Source organism: Delphinus delphis, chromosome 20 (assembly GCF_949987515.2).
Source record: "Delphinus delphis chromosome 20, mDelDel1.2, whole genome shotgun sequence".
Lineage (NCBI taxonomy): Eukaryota > Metazoa > Chordata > Mammalia > Artiodactyla > Delphinidae > Delphinus > Delphinus delphis.
Genome location: NC_082702.1, coordinates 8,201,467 through 8,221,978, shown reverse-complemented (window position 1 = coordinate 8,221,978; position 20,512 = coordinate 8,201,467). Strand labels below are relative to the sequence as shown.

The window sequence follows — 20,512 nt, the reverse complement described above, 5'->3', positions numbered from 1 at the left end:
CATCTTCATGGCAGCTCAGGCCTCATCCTCCCTTGCCATGGGAACAGCTTGCCGACATCCGTGGATCCTCCAATGACTAGTCCATGCCAATCTCGGCCACTATGCCAGTGATTGGTTTAAGAATGGGCGTGGGGCCTGATCCTGCCCAATGGGTCTGCTTAGGGCAGGAGGCTTCTAGTTTCTCTCAGTCCTAAGGAGAAGCCCCAGAATGAGATGGTTAGGCCTAAACCTGCTTGCAAGCCTCTTGATAGAATGTGAGAATTAAGGATGTCGTTGAGGATGACAGAGCTAAGAGATGAGGAAAATCTGGGGAGCCCCCTGGCGGTCCAGTGGTTAGGACTCTGCGCTCTGACTACCAAGGGCCCAGGTTCGATCCCTAGTCGGGGAACTAAGATCCCATAAGCCGTGCTGCAAAAAAATAAAATAAAAAGAAAGAAAATCTGCATCTGGTTGAGTCCCTAAAGTCTGCCCTACGGCGGGGGGTGGGGGGCGGCTTCCTAAGTAAGATAAAAGATATTTTAATACTCATGGCAGTTTGAGTTGGGATTTCTGTTATCTCAACTGGTGCGGCGGACTGCAGGTGATAGAAATTCAGGTGGAAATAGCTCAGCACTTCTTAAACTTTATGAACAGATGAATCACCAGTCGGTCTGCGGTGGGGCCCAAGATTGTGGAAGGTTCTCCGATGACGTGGTTGCTGCGGGATTGTGGAGCACACTGAGTAGCAATGAAGGAGCTTAATGTAAAAGGTCTTCCAGCCATTCATGTCGCTGGAAAATTAAAGTCTTCAAGTGCAGCTGAATCCAGGGGCTCAAATAATGTCAGGTTTCTCCCTTGTGCTTCTGCCCTTTATGTCACGGCTTCCTTCAAAGAAAGGCTATCCCCTTTGACTGAGAAAGATAGCGACTTGAAGCCGTAATCTCATATCCTCAGATCTTGATCCCCAAAGACCTTTCTACCAGCATCCCAGCATCAAAGCTCAAAGAAGCTGATTGGGTTTACTAAGTGTATCAGTATCAATTATCTATGGTTACGTCGATGCTGTGTAACAACCATGACACTTCAAAAGTATTTAGTGATAAGCATTTATTGTTTGTGCCTTTTATTGTTTCTTGTTTATGTGCTCAAACTTGAGCAGGCCTCAGGAAATTGATTACCCAGAGACCATGTTAAAACACAGACATCCCTCCCACCCCGAATTTCTGATTGAGTAGGTCTGAGGTAGGGCCTGAGAATTTGCATGTCTAATCAGTTCCCAAATAATGCTGATGCTTCTGCTTCAAAGACCATGCTTGGAGGGTCTGCTCTGAGCCGTCACCCTGGACATCTGCCCATTCTTGTAGCAGACTGACAGGACAGACAGAATGTACAGGGTCACAGAGAGTGAGGAGAGGGGTTGTTAAAGAAAGTGAGGCAGGAGATAGATGGGTCCCAGGCTAAGCAGCTGCAGTTTGTCCCCTGTGGACAGATACTCCAAGATGAAGATAATAGGAGAGGCTGAGCCCTGCCCAGGTAAAAGAGACCACACATTTCTCATTCTCAAAATCAAGGAGACCTTCCCAACAATGTATGCACAGAAAGGCTCCTTGGAGGTCAAAAAGGGAGTGATGTCAACCTACCCATAGGCCTCTTTGCTGGAATCCATCTTGGCTAAGAGATGCGCGTGCACACAGGGGAGGACCCTGAGATAAACCAAACACAGATCCAGAACCAGGAAAAGCAAGATGATTGGCCAAAGGAAACCCAGAAGAAATGCCCCATATGAGTGATTCAAACTGCCACAAGGGCGCGACTCTCTGAGCCCGCCAGTTTGTGCCTATTCACACATACTCTTTTTCCTCCGAATAAACACTTTACTTGTTTCACTACTTTCCGTTTCTCTGTGGGAATACATTTCTACAAAGCTGACGGTCCAGGGGCCTTGTCACTGGCCACTGGTCTAGTGGCTAGGATTCAGTGCTCTCACTGCAGTGGCCTGACTTCAATCTCTGGCTGGGAACCAAAATCCTGCTTCAAGCCGCTGAAGGCGGAGGTCACCTAAGATCAAAAAGAGGCAGGAGGAATCCTGGGCAGGCAAACCCAATAGCAGTCCAGTGCAGACCGATGTCCCAAAGCTCCCCACTTGACTCTTTTATCCTTAGACTCTTGGATGTGGGTTAGGGAGAGTCCTAGGGAGGGAAAGAGCTCAAGCCATACCATAAATTGAAGAAGGGTTAGTAGAGGGGGGTCAGGGTGTGAAAAAGGGAGAGATGTTAATAGTGACCATCAGGGCCTTATAGGTACAGGAAGAGGTGAGTCTTTATCTTGGGAGCAGTGGGAAGCCATTCAAAACTTTTCAAGCAGGAGCATGGCTTGATTGGATGTACAAAAATAAAATTACCCCGGCAGCTTTATTGTGACAAATGGATCGGTTGTGAGTCCAGAGAAGGAAGAGATTTATGGTTAGCAAAACGGGACAGAGAAGTAGTTTCTTCACAGAACTGGATCTTTTTTTTTTTTTTTTTTTTTTTTGGCTGTGCTGAGTCTTTGTTGTGGCACAGGCTTAGCTGGCCCACAGCATGTGAGATCTTAGTTCCCCGACCAGGAATCGAACCCGCCTCCCCTGCACTGGAAGACGGACTCTGAACCACTGGACCACCACGGAAGTCCCTCAGAACCGGCTCTTGAAGGACGCATTTGACAGGGAGAGAACGGGGAAGCGCATTCTCAGCAGAGGGAACAGCGTGTGTAACAGTTTGCCTTTGGGGAAGGCAAGAGAAAAATCCAAAGGTCAGTGACCCTTGGACCTCTACATGCCCCACGTGCCCAGCACAATCCCTCAGGCCTCTACTCAAATGTCACCTGCTTCTAAAAGCCATCCCTGAACAGTCCATTTAAAGAGTCATCTCATCCCTTTTCTCTGCTTTATTCTTCACAACAATTAACACTGCCTGAAGTTATGCCACACATCTCGACAAATTTAGCACTGTAGTTAACAGAGTATGAATCCAGATGGTCCTGTTCACATCCCAGCTCTACTTCTTGCTATGTGCCCTTCTGTTGCTTAATCTCTGTTTGTTACAGTTTGGCGATAATAATAGTACCGGTCTCACAGGGCTTTGTGAGATAGATGAATTCGGGTGTGTACCAATGTTCTCACATGATCTGCATTTCCACTTCTCCCGAAGCATCTCAATAACCTATTAACATACCGTTTTCTCTAGCGATTTGTATTCATCATTGTTATTGATAGTCAATCTCCCCCCATCAAATTATAAGCTCTATTTTGTTTCCCATTGTATCTCCAGTGCCTAGAACAGCGTCCGGTGCAAAGTAAGCCCTGAGCAAGAAAGATGAAAGAATAAAAATGGCAGACTGGCTACTGAGGCTGGTGCTTCATCACGCTTCATTGTTGCTATGGTGACAGTGGAGCCTGCCCGACGAGTCTCAGATTCAGTAACCTTGTTTCTATCCGGCTCACCCATTGGCCACCTGTGTCTCCAGCTGTTGCAGCCAGAAAACTACAACTCCCGGCAGGCTGAGCGCCTCCAACGCGGTCCGCTAAGCGTGGGCGCCTGCGCAGTAGAATCTGCCACCCGACATTCCCCCGGAGTTTGTACCTGCTGCAGGGCGCTTAGTCGGATGGGGGCAGAAGAATTGCTCTCGCTGAGCATTGTGGGGCTCCCTAGTCTCTCCCGGCTCTCTCGGGTTCGAAGGGTCTGGGTCCCAGAACAGCCATCTCAGCGTGGGGTGGTGGCGTGGAGGAGACCTCTCCGGTTTCCATGGTGATGGGCCAGGCTAGGCACGCGTGATGGCTGCGAGTGCGTTGCCATGGTAACCCTGGATCGGAAGGGGGCGGGGTGAGATGAAGGTGTTTAAGGACTGTCTTAGGAGGAAATAGAGTAACTGCAGAGGAACTGAGATGCTCATGGAGGAACGGAGAGTGTGATGGGGGAATCGGTGTGACATAGGCGGTGTTGGGGAGATACTAAGGGATTGGGAGTGTTTTGGTGAATTCATATGTAAAAGGAACCGAGAATTGGGTTGTTCGAACATTTGTACAGTTGTTACAGGATTCTTATAGGGGCTAGTGGAAGCTTGTAGGGAACACTGAGATGTTTTGGGAGAGTGGGGGAATTATAAGAAGAGTTTGATGTTTTGAGGTGTAATGGGAAGTTGTATAGCTATGTTGTCCAATACCCTAGCAGGTAGCCACATGTGGCTAAAGTAAATTAATTAAAGTGAAATATAATTAAAAATTCAGTTCCTCAGTCACACTCACTCCATTTCAAATACTCAATGGCTCCACTGTATTGGACACTGAAGACCTACAACATTTCCATCATCGGAGAAAGTTCTGTTGGCCAGTGCTGATATATAGGGTGAATTGGGATGTTATGGCGAATGTGGAGTTTCCCGGTTCCTAACTGTCCAGCCATATCTCTTATCACTTGCCCTCCTGCCTCACCTACAGCGGGCTCCACCCCGTTCCCCAAACAGGACCAGCTTAATCCAATTTTTGCCCCTGCCGTTCCCTGCCTGGATTGCCCATCCAACTCTGTACCTTTCAGACTTAAATGTCACCTCCCAGAAGAGGATCCCCTGGACAGCCCTATTTAAAGTAGCCACCACCCCATTCCCACCACCATCAACTATTCCATTCCCCTTTCAGAAACTTTATCAGGATCTAAAATTATCTTGTCCATAATTTGTCATTTAATTGTCCATCTTCCCCACTAGGGGGAGGTCTTGTGCTGTTTACCATGAAAAATTCCAGGGCCCGGACGTGTGCCTGGCACAGAGGGGACACTCCATAAATTATGTTGATGAAATGCATAGAGGCGATTCAGAATTTGGAAGCAGTGATATTACAGGGGAGATTGGGGGTATTAGAGAAACATATTCATAGTGGAGCTGGGGGACATAGAAGAGGAATAGATGCCAGGAATTTAGGTGATAAAAGAGGAACTGGGGCTCAAGGGTTACATTAGAAAACAAATGAGGGGGTGGTAGAGGAGGACTTGGGATGTTCCATGGAATACATTGTTATTTGCAGAATTATTAAACGCCCAGTGCCTCAGTCTCCTCATCTGTAAAATGTAAATAACAGTAGTATCCATCTCATAAGTTTCTTGGAGGAATAACTGAGGTAACACATGGGATGTGTTTGGAAGACTGTCATCATCAAAATTATTACTGAAGTTAAAGCAGGAGTCGGGATACACAGGGTCCTGCCTCCCTGCCCCACCCCGTCCCCCAACTTGGCCTCATGCACCTGGGAAGAACTCTGGGTTCCAAAAAAATGGTTTGAAATCCAGTCTGCTGAAGCACGCCATCTCAGACTATGTGTTTTTGTAGCAACAATTGGCAGGAGACGGGTAGCAGTAACTCTTCTCTGTGTGGGTAGTAAAGAACTCTCTTTGGGGCTTCCCTGATGGCGCAGTGGTTGAGAGTCCGCCTGCCGATGCAGGGGACACGGGTTCGTGCCCCGGTCCGGGAACATCCCACATGACGCGTAGCGGCTGGGCCCGTGATCCATGGCCGCTGAGCCTGCGCGTCCGGAGCCTGTGCTCCGCAACGGGAGAGGCCACAACAGTGAGAGGCCCGCGTACCGTAAAAAAAAAAAAAGAAAAAAAAAAAAAAAAGAACTCTCTTCATAGCTCCCCATATGGCCCTCTTCACTCATCAACATCCTATGCCTGCCCCCCATGGTGATATTTAATTAGCCCTGAACATTGTGCCAGGTGGTTTACCTAGAGGATCACCCCAAACACTCCATTGTGCCCGTTTTCTAGCTGCGGAAATTAAATGAGAGAGGTTCAGGAACTTGCCTAAGGACACAGCAGAGAGGAGGGTAGTTTCCCGCTCAACCTCCGCCCCTGCACTTTTTCAGTGGTTCTCATTTTAGCAGAAAGAGTGTTTGGATGAAGCCATGCACTACGGCTGTCACGCATTTGTTGACGCTCCTTCTCGCTGAACCTCAGTTTCTTCATGTGGAAAATGGGGATAATAGTAACTAACCAAGGCTGTTTTGAGAACTGAAAATAATGTGCTTATACTTAGCCCATGCTAAGTACATCAGTAACTGGATGTTACTATATATCTGCCCTTCCCGTTTCTTTTTGAAAAACTGAAGCAGTGGGTTGACGTTTCAGGGGAATTTGGTGACGCTGCAGAGGGAGTGAAGACTCCCCTTTTCAACCTCCTGAGAAAAACCAGCCACGGTACCCGAAATGCACTACGCATGCGCATTCAGGTGGCCGGAAGCGCCGCTGCCCCGAGTCCTCCAGTAAATGGAGACCTTGGTGAACCGGCGGTATACCTGGGCCGAAAGGTGAGGCGGCGAAGTTTGGGAAGATACGGGTCGAATCTGAAAGGCACCGGGGGAGCCAGAGGTCTGGTCAGTCCCTAGTTGAAGGGACTCCCTTCATGCCTCTCCCCGCACACACAGACTCGGGTAATGGTCTCGCCCGATTCCCGTTCCCTTCTATCACTCCAGGACATACCAAGTTTCCAGCAGAGGGGTGGGAGGAGCGGGCCTGAGTGAGGAAGGGCCCATTTGGCGGGTGAGATCATTGTCACGGAAGTCAGGAGAAAAATGAGGGGAAGGGGGGAAAGAGGGTCCAAACAGTTGGGAGAAGAGTGGAGAGGCCTTCAGGAGACCCTTGTGTGCAGGGGGCGGGGCCTGGAAGACCTTTGCCAGGGAGAGAAGGCGGGGATCTCTGGATGGGCGAGTTCATTGGGTGGGGAGGTGGGAGGTTCGGATGACGAGTTCATTGTGTGTCCGACTGAGGGGGATGAATGGTTGGGAGAGACCATTGTTTGCATGGGGAGATTTGGGCAGTGCTTGGGAGTGACCTCTGCGTGTATGAATGCGGAGGGTCACGGTGAGTGTGTGCGCGGGTAACAGGTTTGAACTGTGCCTTGAAGCAGGAGTTAGATTCTGACAGAGGCTCTGAGATGTGGGCCAACAACAGGTGCAAACGCCCCATGATGGAAGAGTTAAGGATCCACTTGCAGAAGGAGGGTCTGCCCATTGGAATGTAAGGTCCGTGGGCAAATACATCGAGAGTGATGCTGGAGAGTACGCAGGGGACATATCAAAGGGGACTGGACTGCCAGGCTGAGGGGCCTGACGCTGTCCCACGATCCTGGGGAGCCATGGGAGGGTTGTGAGCAGGACTGGAGCAAGATAAGCTGTGGGTGTAGAAAGACCTGTCTGGGGCTGTGTGGGAGACGGACTGGATCGGGGAGGTTGGAGGTGAGAGGCTAGAGAGGAGGCTGGGGTGATGATCCCGGAAGAGAGGAGAAGACCTGAGCTGGGACTTCCCTGGCAGTCCAGTGGTTAAGACTCTGTGCTTCCACTGCAAGGGATGAGGGTTCGATCCCTGGTCAGGGAACTAAGATCCCACATGCGTGTGGCGCAGCCAAAAAACAAACAAACAAAAAAAGACCTGAGCTGTGGCAGGGGCCATGGGGACAGAGGGCAGAATAAAAGGCAGAAAACGTGGGAAGGTTGGTAGACTGACAGATCAGGGAGGGGGTAGGAAGGAGGAGGACGGAGGGATGAGAACTCCCTGGGAACCTGACCCAGCGACTGGGTGGCAGTGAGGCTGCTGGGACAGTGATGGGCACAGATGGAGACCCCAGGAGGAGGGGCGTGCTTGGAGGAGGACTCTGAGGTCTGCACAGATGTCATGAGTGTGAGGGGTCTGCAGGTCATCCAGGGGGCTTGGAAGTGAGGTTCCGGTGCTGTCAGCTGTGGTTGGCCCTGGGTACTGTGAGGCTCATTGGGCTATCTGGGGAGAGGGAAGTGAAGTGAGGAAGACAAAGGTTCAGTCCAAGAGGCCATATTGTGAAGGGCCTTGAATGCCAGGTTGAGGGGCTCAATTTTTTTTTTTTTTTCTTTTTTAAAGATTTATTTATTTTTGGCTGCATCTGGTCTTAGTTGCAGCGCCTGGGCTCTTCGCTGTGGTGCACGGGCTTCTCTGTAGTTGTGGTATGCGGGTTTTCTCTTCTCTAGTTGAGGCACGCGGGCTTAGTTGCCCCGCGGCATGTGGGACCTCAGTTCCCCGACCAGGGATCGAACCGGGCGTCCCCTGCTTTGTAAGGTGGATTCCTTACCACTGGACCACTGGGGAAGTCCCGAAGGGCTCATTTTTCTACTGGGGGTTCTGGGGAGCCATGGGAGGAAAGTGAGCAGGGAAGAGGCAAGAGCAGCTCTGGAGGCCAGAAAGACTCCTCTAGGGCCACGTGGGGGATGGACTGGAGAGGGGAGACTGGAGGCAAGGAGGCCTGGAGGAGGCTGGGTGAGGACACGCATGAGCTGCTTTCAGGGCTATGGGGTTGGAGAGTACAGTGTGTAGCTGTTGGTGGAGGCCATGGGAATATCTGCCATCCCTCCGAGGAGGGTCTTGGAGAGAGAGGGCCTCCCTGGGCCCCCAGGGCAGATGAGACTTTGGAGGAGACCTCTCTCCCAACTCCAGCAGCTTAGAGAAAACCCTCACTGTCACCTCTCTTCTCTCTTCCTCAGCCCCCTTGGAGCTGACCAACGGCAGCCCCACCTCACCCTCACTTCAGCCTCCAGAGCCAGGGACTGGGTCTGGGACAGACCGCACCCAATGAAGGCGGGAGGTGGAGAAGCGGGTCCTGGAGACCCCCCAGACTTTCTGGGATTCAGTCCATCTCAACTGAGGATACACCATGAGGAGCCTGAGGTCCCAGAAGAAGAGGTGAGCCCCCCGACGCCCACCCACCCCAGGAGTCAGGTCTCAGCAGGAATAGAGATTTAGGCAGCTGTGAATTTGATTCCCAGATCTATTGCTTCCTGGCTTTGTGTCTTGGCCCATGGACACGCTGCTCTGAGCCTTAGTTTCTGCTTCTGTGAGAATGAAACCTTCCCTGTTGTGGGGATGCCAGGAGATGGTGTCCGATTCAGAGCACAATGAATGTATTCATTATTTCTGTACCTAGAACAGTGATGGATGTATGATTGTGCTGGATCTCAAACTTGAGAGCCATTGGAGAAAATGAGGGCTCCCTCGCTCCCTCCTCCTTCAGGTCTTTGCTTCAGTGTCACCTTCTCATCGGGCCTTCCCAGGCCATCCCCTTTAACGTGGCATTCCCATCCCACCCCAGGCATTTCCTATCCCCTTTCCCTCCTTTACTTCTCAGGCTTTCATGAAACGTTTGCCTTCAAGCTAGTCTTCATAAAAAACCCTAACTCTAGGGCTTCCCTGGTGGCGCAGTGGTTAAGAATCCGCCTGCCAATGCATGGGTCCCCATCTATCAAATGAAGGTTCATTATTACAAGGGTATGATATTGTGGGTTCAAATCCCACCTCTGCCTCTTACCAGCTCTATGATCTGATCCGGATATTTCTTAACTTCTGAGCCTCAGTTTTGTCGTCTGTCAGATGGGGATTATAAAAGTCCTCACCTCATAGAGTGAGTTCAGGGAGTTAATACACAGAAATTGCTCAGAACAGTGCCTACACCCTCTAAGTATCAAATAAATACTAGCTAATAAGGTTATCTCTAACACCATCCCCAAATTCACAGATGAGTATGGGTTTGTGAGGGCTGCTTTAGTGTTACTTTCCAGATTCAAATCTTAACTCTTCCACTCCCAAGCTCTGTGACCTCGGGCAAGTGACTCACCTTCTCTGAGCTTCGGTCTCCCTGCAGAAGACTGGGTTATTGTGAGCACTCAGTCTGGTGCCTAGTATCCAGAAGGTGCTGCATAAACGCCAAATAAAAGGTGGTTTTTTTTTAGCTGTGTCCCCTCTGTGGGGTCTTGGCTGCCAATGGCATGTATTGGTTTCCCATGAAACCAATTACCACAAATCTGGTGACGTAAAACTACACACATTTATTCACTTACAGTCTGGAGATCAGAAGTTCAAAATGAATTTCACTGAGCCACAATCGAGGTATCAGCAGGGCTGTGCTCCCTCGGAGATGTTAGAGGAGAAGCCATTTCCTTGCCTTTTCTATCTTCTAGAGCTGCATTCCTTAGCTCCTGATCCCTTCTTCCATCTTCACAGCCAGCAGCTTAGTATTTTGGTTCAGTAGTCACATCACCTTCTTCTTCTGCATCAAATCTCCCTTTGCTTCCCTTTTATAAGGACACTTATGATTACATTCACAGTCACCCAGATAATCCAGGATAATCTCCCCATCTGAAGATTCTGAATTTAATCACATCTGCAAAGTCCCTATTACCATTTAGGCAACATTCACAAGTTCTAGATATTTAGGACCAGGATATATTTAGAGGCCATTATTCAGCCTACCATATGACAGAAAACCCCAGCTCAAACTTGCTTAAGCAACGAAAGGTAATATATTGCCTCACCTAACCAAAGAGTGGAGGAAAGGATGCTTCAGGTGAAGCTAGATCTAGGTGCTGTCTAGATCTAGGAAGCTGTCTCTCTCTTTTCTTGGGACTGTTTTCCTCCATGGATATTTCATTGCCAGGTTGACTCTTCCCACAGGGTGCAAAAGATGAACACAGGCAGTGCCAGGCTCCCATCCAAAGATAAGTGCTATGGAGAAAAGTAAAGCCAGGAAGCAGGTAGGAAGCATCGGAGGGGTAGCATGAGTTTCGATTTCAGATAGAGTGGTAAGGAGAGGCCTCAGGGAAAAGTGACATTGGACCAAAGACCTGACCAAGGTGAGGGAGGAACTGTGCGTCTGTGGAGGGGAAGAGGGTTCCAGGCACCAAGTCCGTTGAGGAGGCCTTGAGTGTGGCCAGAGCCTAGTGAGCCAGAGGAGAAGGCAAGAGATGAGGTCAAGGAAGGGACACAGGCGGGTCATGCAGGGCCTCCTGGGTCGTGAGGACTTGGGCTTTTCCCTGAGTTAGAGGGGAACCAGGGGAGGCCTCTGAGCTGGGAAGGGACCTGAGCTGACTTAGGTGTTAACCGGCGCCTTCTGGCGGCTGCGTGGGGAACAGACCTGAGGGGTGGACGGCTGAGGCAGGGAACCCAGAGAAGAGACCACAGCAATAGCCCGGGAGAGAGATGATTTTGGCTCACAGGAGGGTGCTGGCTGTGGAGATGGTGCGAAGTGGCCCGATTCTGCCTGTATTTTCAAGTTAGAGCCAACAGGCTTGATGAGAGATTAGATGAAGGTGTGTGAAAAAGGGGTGTCAGGTTTTTGCCCCGAGCACTTGGAAGGAAAGAAGGAGCTGCCTTTTCCTGAAATGAAGGCGTCAGGAGGGACGGGACGCGGGGGGCGGGGGGGAGTAGAATTTCAATCTTAACCCATTTAATCCGCATTGCCGCTCCAGGAGGGCGGTCCCGTTATCTGCCCATTTTACAGATGAGGCGGCTGCAGCCCCAAATCCACAGTCACGTCTGGGCAGGGGTGGGATGGGGGGATGACCCGAGGACTAAGCCCATTCTTCTCTTCCAGGCGCCCGGAGGAGACGAGGCGGAGGCTCCGGCCCTGGTGCAGCTCATCGACGAGCACGGGACGTACTCGACTGCGCGCCTGGTTCCCGACGTTTCTGCGGAGGAGCGCTCAGGTAAGGAGGAGCCAGGCTCGCTTCGCAGCGGCTCCGAGGGCCGGGAGGGGCTGGCGCGGCCCAGGCAGTTCAGCTGCGCGGCCTGCGGGAGGGCCTTCAAGCGCGCGTGGGAGCTGCTGAGCCACGAGGTGGTGCACACGGCGGCGCGGCCCTTTCGCTGCGGCCTGTGTGCGACCGCCTTCAAACGCCACTCGGACTGCAAGGGCCACCGGCCGGTGCACAGCGACGAGCGGCCGCACGGTTGCGATGCCTGCGGCAAGCGCTTCAAGCGAGCCAGCAACCTGTAGGTGCGGAGAGGGGGGCGGAGCCGACGAGAGGCTGGGGTACGCGACAGGGGCAGGGGAGAGCGGTGGACCCGAGGTGGGCGGGGCCTGTTGCGAGGGGCGGGGCCTGCGGGGAAAAGGCAGGGCAAGGCAATGGACCTAAGGTAGGGCCAGGTATGAAGGGAGGGGTGGAGGTTTCTGGGACCAGGTTGATCAGGGCCTTGGACTGGGGGTGAGCGGGAGCCGGTGGGGAGAGGCAGAGCCCACCGGAAGAGGGAGAGCAGAGCTGGGCCTGAAGGGAAAGTGGGCGGGGTGACCAGGAGGCCGAGGCGGGGAGGGGTTAAATGTATGTGGAGGTGAGCTAGAAGGTAGAAGAATCCCAGGAAAGATGTGAGGGGAGAGGCTTAGAGAAAGTGGTCTTGGCACTCAGGGAGGTAGCAGCTGGGATGATCATGAGATGATAGGAAATTGGGGATGGGTTTTCGAGGAAGGTAAGAAGGAGATAGGGGTCAGATTTGGAGGAGAAGGTAATGGAAAGGGAGGCTTCCATGGCTGGGGAGGGGTGGGGAGGCGGGAGGTGTGTTGAGGGCCATGATGGGAGGAAAGGAGAGGCTGGGAGTTAGTCTGGAGGCAGCCCAGCTCTCAGAGCTACCCTGGATCTCTCCTGTTACTGGATGCTGCCATGACCCTCTCCTGCTGCCCTTTCTTGTGTGGCCAAGGGGACAAGAGAGCCTGGGATTCCCTACCCAAGGGGCCCAAAGGCTGCTTCCAGGGCTCTCTGGCTCCACCATCCCCAGGGTGCACTTTGCCCCACCTGTGTGCACAACCTCTAGGCTGGACGGGTGGAAGGGAGGCTTGGACTGGGCTGTCCTTCTGTGGGTGCGATATCCCCCGAGGCCTGGGAAACCCCCGCCAGCTCTCCTGAGCCACCAAGTTCTAGTGTGGAACTCTGAGGATTCCAAAGAAGATAAATTTGAACCTGGCCTTCCGGGTCATTGTGAAGGTCTATTTGTCAGAGCGGGGAGGAAGAACGTATTTTATTTAATAGTTTGGTTTGTAATTTAAAAAATTTTAGACAATTGGTATGTGTATCTTCATTTGGTCTCTTTCTCGGAGACCTGCAAGGAGTAGGGGTGAATCTACCTGGAGAGGCATGTCCTGCAGAGGTGAGCCACTGTTCCTCACTCCCGGTGCTGTCCTCTTCCCCAGGAGCACCACCGCCTCCACATGGGCGAGCGCCCCTTCCCCTGCCCGTCCTGCCCGAAGCGCTTCAAGACCCCCTACAAGCTGCACCGCCACGAGCCTCTGCACGCCCCTTCGCGGCCCTTCCCCTGCCGGGACTGCAGCATGGCCTTCGAGGCCGGGCCGGCCCTGCTTCTGCACCGGCGGCAGCACTGTGAGGACAAGCCGCACTCCTGCAGGCTGTGCAGCAAGCGCTTCACCCACCGCCACAGGCTGCGGGTGCACGAGCGCGTGCATATGGGCGATCGGCCCTTCGTCTGCCCGCTGTGCACCAAGGCCTTCAAGCAGTCCAACGCGCTGGCCTCTCACCTCCGCGTGCATTCGGTCGAGCGGCCCTACCCTAGCTAGGTGGCTAGCTGCTGCCATCCTGGACAGCACAGGTCTAAGGTATGAAGGCATGAAGGGTGCCTGGTAGTGGCTGTGACATTTGAAGAATTGCCACTGATGCCCACGTAAGCCACTTAATATACTTAATATTCTTGAGAAGGACTGCAGAGGGCCTTTAACAAAACCTTTTTTTTTTCCCCCTGCAAAGCCAAGACGAAAGTTTATAAATCTCATTCCAGGGTAGCAAGTGCACACACCCAACCGAGGACACTGGTTATGTGGTATAAATGTACATGGTAATAACTTTAATCAAATCAGAGCTGCTACCATGTATAACCTGTTAGGTGGCCCTGTAGCTGTGTCAGTGTTCCTCATTTACTAAAATGTCAATGTGGTAATGAGGTCATCTGGTGGTGAGGATGTCCCATTGGTGGCTTGTGGCATAAAGAATATGAGGGTAGCCACAAATGCAGGTAGGAGCTGTAGGAGCCTTTCTTGAATGTGAGCGCTTCTGGGTCCTCCTCCACCACCCGTACGTAGACCTTTGGTACTAAGGCCTTGCTGGTGACTCTTGTCAAATTCAAAGAAGTTCACAGGTGGATGGATAACTGTTCACTGTGGACACCCTGGGTTATGTCCTTGCAGGCACAGCACAGCACAACCATTGGTGCTGAGATCTTCTAGTTGGTGGTGTGTGGCGTTTTAGGGACAATCATTTTGCCAGGCATGGGCGTGACCTGCACTTCAGGTGGGCGTCCCATCTCTGTTGGCTGCTTCTTGGTCCCCATCTGTCAGATCAACTTGTAATGGTTGGAGGCCTTTCCACAGCATCCACAGTGTTGCCTTCGACCCTAGCATCAGCTCCATGAGCCCTACCTTTGGATGGACGTCCACTCTCATAGACCTTGCCTTGCAGGTGGCTGGAAGTGTGATAAGATAGCTTATGGGATGGTGGCCACAGTGGTGTCCAGAATATCTGAGTCGTCCCATCCCAGCTCTGAGATCAGCTCTGCAGACAGTATTTTTTTAAGCCAGTAATAGCCCAGGTATCATGCAGCTGATTCCAAAGATGTCCCTTGGTGCTGAAGAGGTCCCCTGGGTACTGAAGGTGTCCCCTGGGTACTGAAGGTGTCCCCTGGGTGGTTTGTGGGATTTTTCAGAACATCAGTATTGCCTCCCACCCACCCATACCCTACTCTCAGCCCTTCACAGATGTGCTCTCTGAAGAGAGAGCTGAACTTACAGACAAAGTTCAGCCCAAGGAAGTATGTCTCGGTCACTGGGGCTGTGATCTTGGTGATTTGGGACATTTCCAGAACACCTTCAACTCTCCCTCTCCCACCTCTTGGTCTGGCCTCAACTCCATGGATTCTCACCTCCTGAACGCTGTTTCTTTCAAGTCCCCAGCTTCACCTCCATAATGTGCTAGAGGTCCCGTCCCCCCCACCCCGGGAATTTATGTAAATGCTTAATAGCATTGGGGGAGGAGCTAGGGATTTGCCTGGGAGGCATCATAAGGTGGGTCCTATCCTTGTGGCATCACAGTTTAAGGTCAAGTCCTTAAAGGTCTTAGTCCTCCCCGCCCTAATATGCAGCTGTGCCTTTGACAGGCTTGCATTTTAAATTTTATCAAATGTCTTATTGGCATCTATTAAGATGATTCTGATTTTTCTCATTTGACCTAATAATATGATAAACTATGGTACATTAAAAAGAGCAGAAATATCCTTATATTCCTAGAATAAATCTCACCTGCTTATAGTATCCTCTGTTTTAATGATTTCTCTTCACCAATATTTTATTTAAGCATCTAAATTCATAAGTGAGGACTTCCCTGGTGGTGCAGTGGTTAAGAATCCACCTGCCAATGCAGGGGACATGGGTTCGAGCCCTGGTCTGGGAAGATCCTACATGCCGTGGAGCAACTAAGCCCGTGCTCTGCAACTACTGAGCCTGCGCTATAGATCCTGCAAGCCACAACTACTGAAGCCCACGCGCCCAGAGCCTGTGGTCTACAACAGGAGAAGCCACCGCAATGAGAAGCCCGCGCACCGCAACAAAGACCCAATGCAGCCAAAAATAAATAAATAAATAGATAGTTAGATAAATAAATAGATAAATAAATAAAATAAAAAGCAGAAACCTGTCCTGGGGGAAGATATCATGTGGTACATTTACAGTCATTTTATCTATAACGTCAGACTTAAAACTAAAACTTCATCAGCAGGGGGAGAAGCAGAAAATTTGATAAATAATTAGAAAAAATAAAACTGATGATGGAAAGAGATCAATATATTACCCAGATTGGAATGAACAGGGAACACTTCAAATTAACTGTGGCTAAGCTGCTAAAGAAAATAGGGAAGATCAAAAAGCAGATGAAATAAGGGCACATTTCAACAGAGAACTGGAATCTAGACAAGAATCAAATCAAGATTTTGGGCAAATGCAAAATCTGAAACTAAAGTTAATTGAGTAGGTTTAATTGTATACTGGGTCCTGAATAAGATGATAAGATGGGACTCATGAATACAATGACAGGTCAATAGGAAATTGCCAAATGGAAGCATGGAGAGCAATTGAAAAACAAAACAAAACAAAAAAACACACAGAAGAGAATAAATGATAAAAGATATAAGGAACATATATATATATGAATATAAGCCATACATACATATAACTTAAGTACCAAAATGAGAGGAGAAACACATTGAGGGAGAAGCAAAATTTGAAGTAATAATGGCTAAGAATTGTCCAAAACTGATGAAAGACATTAACTCAAAGATTCAAGAAACTCAGCAAAATCCAAACTGGAAATACACAAAGAAAACCACACCTGGGCACATCATGGTCAAACTGTTGAAAATCAAAGCAAGGACTAAATTTTTAAAGAAGCCAGAGGACATTCAGGTTTGTTTCCATGTCTCGGCTATTGTGAATAATGCTGCAGTGTACATGGGAGAGCAAGTATCTCTTCAAGATTCTGATTTTAATTCCTTTGGAGAAATACCCAGAGGTGGGATTGCTGGATCATATGGTATTGGGTTGGCCAAAAGGTTCACTTGGGTTTTTCCATAAGATGTTACAGAACAATAGTTCTGTTTTTAGTTTTCTGAGAACCTTCCATATTGTTTTCCAAAATGACTGTCCCAATTTGCGTTTCCACTAATAGTGCACAAAGGTCCCTTTTTTCCATACCTGGTTTTGATTTGCATTTCCCTGATAATTAGTGATGTTGAGAATGTTTTCATATACCTGTTGGCCATTTGTGTATCTTCTTTGGAAAAAAATGCCTATTTAGGTTCTTTGCCCTTTTTAAATCAGTTTTTTCTTTCTTTCTTTTGCTATTGAGTTGTATGATTTCCTCTGATATTTTAGAAATTAATATGCATACATAAAATTAATCCAGCTATTCACATACACTTGGTACAATTTAATGTATGGCTGTTACATCTCAATCAAAAGAAGGAAATGCAATGAACTTGTGCTAGCCCACTGGATAGACTAGTGACCTAACCTTTGGCCAGTCCCTTCTTTGTCGTGAATAGTATTTTCTTCAGAGAGGTGTTTTTCATAGATCAAAGAATCCTTAGGAAGTCTAACAAAGTAAGTAGTTTACCTGTCCTGGAAGAGTGCCATTTGTCAAAGTTCATTAAGTATTTGTTTGTTGGTTTGTTTTAAGTTTTCTTTTTTTTTTCTTTTTTTTTTTTGCGGTACGCGGGCCTCTCACTGTTGTGGCCTCTCCCGTTGCAGAGCACAGGCTCCGGACGCGCAGGCTCAGCGGCCATGGATCACGGGCCCAGCCGCTCCACGACATGTGGGATCTTCCCGGACCGGGGCACGAACCCGCGTCCCCTGCATCGGCAGGCGACTCTCAACCACTGCGCCACCAGGGAAGCCCTGTCAAATGAGAATTTTAAACACTGGGTTTAACAGACAGAGGCCCCTTCTAAGTACTTTACAAATATTAACTCACTTAATGCTCACGACAACCCTATGAAGTGGATGCTATTAGTCCCGTTTTGTAGCAGGGGAAACTGAGGCACAGGGAGGCTAAGCAAGCTGCCCAAGGTCACAGCCGGCTGGGGGCGGGCGAGATTCTACCTCGTGCCGTCCTGCACCGGACTAGGTGGGTAGGCTTCCCTGTACTGGTGGGGTCTTGAATTTGGGATCTTGTCCGTCCTCCCCCATCAGGATGTGAGCTCTGGGTGGGGGCACCTCGTCTGGTGCACACAGGCATTTAATGAACATTGTGGAATCAAGAAGGGATGAGTGGATATCTTAGGATGGCCACATCCCTTCGTGACCGCCTGCGCCCTCCTGCCGTGCTCTGCTCGGGGAATTCTATTCGTGGTCAAGACGTTTAGTCCCAGTAAACTCGATCCTCGGGGCGAGGGGGACCCCAAGGAAATCACCAGCTTGGGCTGAGTCAGGACGGAGAAGAATCCGCTCACGGCGGGGCACTGGCGCCACCTGGCGGCGGAGTTCTGCTAAGACAGAGCCGCTGGGAGACCTGGAACGTTTGCTTTGGGTGAAGTGGAATCGACATCTGAAAGGGAGTTGATATCGGGTGTTATTAGTGGGCGGTCGTCTGAAAATCAGTGTATGATGATGGGTGCCATCTACCAGTGGCTTCCAAACTTTTCTGGCCGTGACGCGCAGTAAGAAATCATTTCACATTAACATGGTTTCATCAAATACCACCCTGTACTGCATGATGTTTTTTATTCAACTGTATTCCTATTTTTAAATGTCGGTCAGATCCCCTGATCACACCTCCAGGGATTCCCCCTCTGACTTCAAGATGAACGGAGCTCAGAGAGGTGAAGACACTTGTCCAAATCCACACAGGTTGTATGCGACAGTGCCAGTTTCTGCCTCAGTCCTAAAGCACAGAAATCACTAAATGCTCCAAATTTCACTGCTATTGAGTATAATTTAATTTAGTCCTTTCTCCATTTTGCCCATAAGATTGAGCTGCACTGGTCTGCTGTTTTCTTATTACTGTATAATGTAAATGAATGACATTCCCGAGCTCAGGCTTAAAAAATGCAAGTTTTCTTATGTTACAAAATGAATCTGAGACAGCAATAAAGAACCTACATTGAGGTGGCACTCGCAGCATCATTGCCAACACCACTGTCACCATCACCACCATCACCATCGTCACCACGGTCGTCATCATAACCATCACATCCCCTTCTCTGTCACCGTCAGCATCACATCGTGATCATCATCACTGTCACCACGTTCATTCACCACCATCATCGCCATCCCCACTACGGCCATCACCAACATCACCACTCTCACCGCCACAAAAATCGCCCCCACTTGAAAGCAGGTATCAGCAGCCCACACTTTTTGTCTCCTAGCTACAGCCTTGGCCCAGCAAGCCTGCATCCTCCATCTCTCTCTCCACCCTGAGCCACAGGGGATGTGACTGTGACCCCGAGGGTAGTGCTGTCTTACTTGGGAACCAAGAGGATTCTGGGTTTGATTCTCCGACTTTTCTTTAAGTGACCTCAGTTCTCTTCTGAGCTTGTTGCCACAAGGTTGACCATCCATAGATGGTGAGCCCAGCCCCTGGACCAGGGGAGGCTCTGCCCAGTGTAGCTCTAGGACCCTTGAGGTGGCTGAGACTCGGGGTGGGGTGTTTAAGGCTGAGCGCCTCCTGCTATAGGGGTTTGAGACCACTTTGGGAGGGGAGACCTGAGGGTCTGTGTTCTCTGTACTCATTGTCCTGTCTTAGGAGAGAAAGAGGAAGTCCCTCTGGGATGGCAAACAGGGCCGGTCGTCATGACTCTGCCCCCCGCCAAGATGTGACTTCCCAGGTCCCAAAGGAGAAAGTGAGAATGACAGCCTAACTTCCAGAAGTCCCATCCTAGGGAGTTGCCATTTCCATCGCCTTCCTGAAATACCCGTTTTTAAATTTCTTGTTCACTGTTATATCCCCAGAGCCTAGTACCCTGTATGGCACATAGTAAGTACTCAAAAAATGTTTGTCAAATCAACGGGAAAAGAGATGGAGAGTCCCCCTCCCCTGCAACTGTTAGGGAAGAGATGGGATTCTGCATCATATCGTTAATTCAAAGGATCTGATTTGATACGGTGTGAAGGGGAGAACTTTTACAAAATTATTAACTTTGTACTGTGCACTAAAGAGACTTTGAAAATTAATAATTCATTCCAACATCTCCTGTTCCTTATGAATATTTCTCAGAAGTGATTTCAACAAAAATGTGTTCTACCATGCCCCAAACTGTAGGAGTTGTGGTCAGGTCCAGTGACTATTCCCTCCAGAAGAAGGCTTTCACCCTGCTGGGTTGTCTTGATCATTTGCTGCCCTGCTTTTAACATCCTGCCTGTAAACTGAATAAATACAGGTAAGCTTTCTCATTAGATCACAAGATCGATAGCCCTTTCCCTCACGATGGGAAACTAAATCCCATGACTCTGATGGATTAATTATCTTACAAACAGAACTAGTGAGCCCACGTTTGTACTAAATTAGCAAACGGTGCCAGGCCCACCGATGACAACTTCCGGGATGGCTGAGAGTAGAAGGTGGCGACCCCTGCTCGCAGCCCCGACAACACACAGGCGAGAGTCACCTCCAATTTTGTCCCATTTTTTGAGTCCAATTTTGAAGATGGTTTTGTGTTCTTAAAGCATTCTTATAAAGCCTGTGTGTTGAACTGCATTTGTGAGAACAAAATGAGTTCTAGGTCCCTTATTTTTCTTTAATACTTTCTTTCTGTTGTTACTATTTATATTGTTTGTATGTCTTGATAAAAGCTAATTAATCAACGACGTGGTGGGCAATTTGGAGTTTTTTTCTTTCCTGTGCAATGTTGAGGTAGCAAGGTTGACATGCTGCTTTCAGTCCCCTCTCTTGAGATATGAAGAATTCCAAAATATAAAAAATTTTAAAGGTACACACTGAGATTCTGGGGTTGCTTCTTACTGCAGCATAACCCACCCTATCCTGACTGATACAGTTTCTGGTTCTCAGTAGAGCCTGAAATGTGCAAGTCTCAAAAAAAAAAAAAAAAAAAAAAGTGAGTAAATGAATGAATGGCAGGGAATAGGGACAGGGTCATACATTTTCTCCTGGGCCAAAGGTAGAGGAAACAGCCATGTCTTATGCTCACTCACTCACATATATGCTTGTAAC

At 49.5% G+C, this 20,512-nt stretch overlaps 1 protein-coding gene across 2 annotated transcripts; it reads left to right on the top strand.

The window, feature by feature from the left end:
- Positions 1–6,273: 6,273 nt before the first annotated feature.
- Positions 6,274–15,763, top strand: LOC132416862 (zinc finger protein 383-like). 2 transcript variants are annotated; one of them, XM_060000491.1, is made up of 4 exons: positions 6,274–6,313; positions 8,513–8,711; positions 11,395–11,506; positions 12,979–15,763. In XM_060000491.1, exons 2-4 carry the CDS (start codon positions 8,683–8,685, stop codon positions 13,357–13,359), a joined length of 522 nt encoding a protein of 173 aa, XP_059856474.1. In that variant the 5' UTR covers positions 6,274–6,313; positions 8,513–8,682; the 3' UTR covers positions 13,360–15,763. The 2 variants fall into 2 exon arrangements, with proteins under 2 accessions (XP_059856474.1, XP_059856475.1); XM_060000492.1 differs by lacking the exon at positions 6,274–6,313 and adding an exon at positions 6,367–6,436.
- Positions 15,764–20,512: the final 4,749 nt, after the last annotated feature.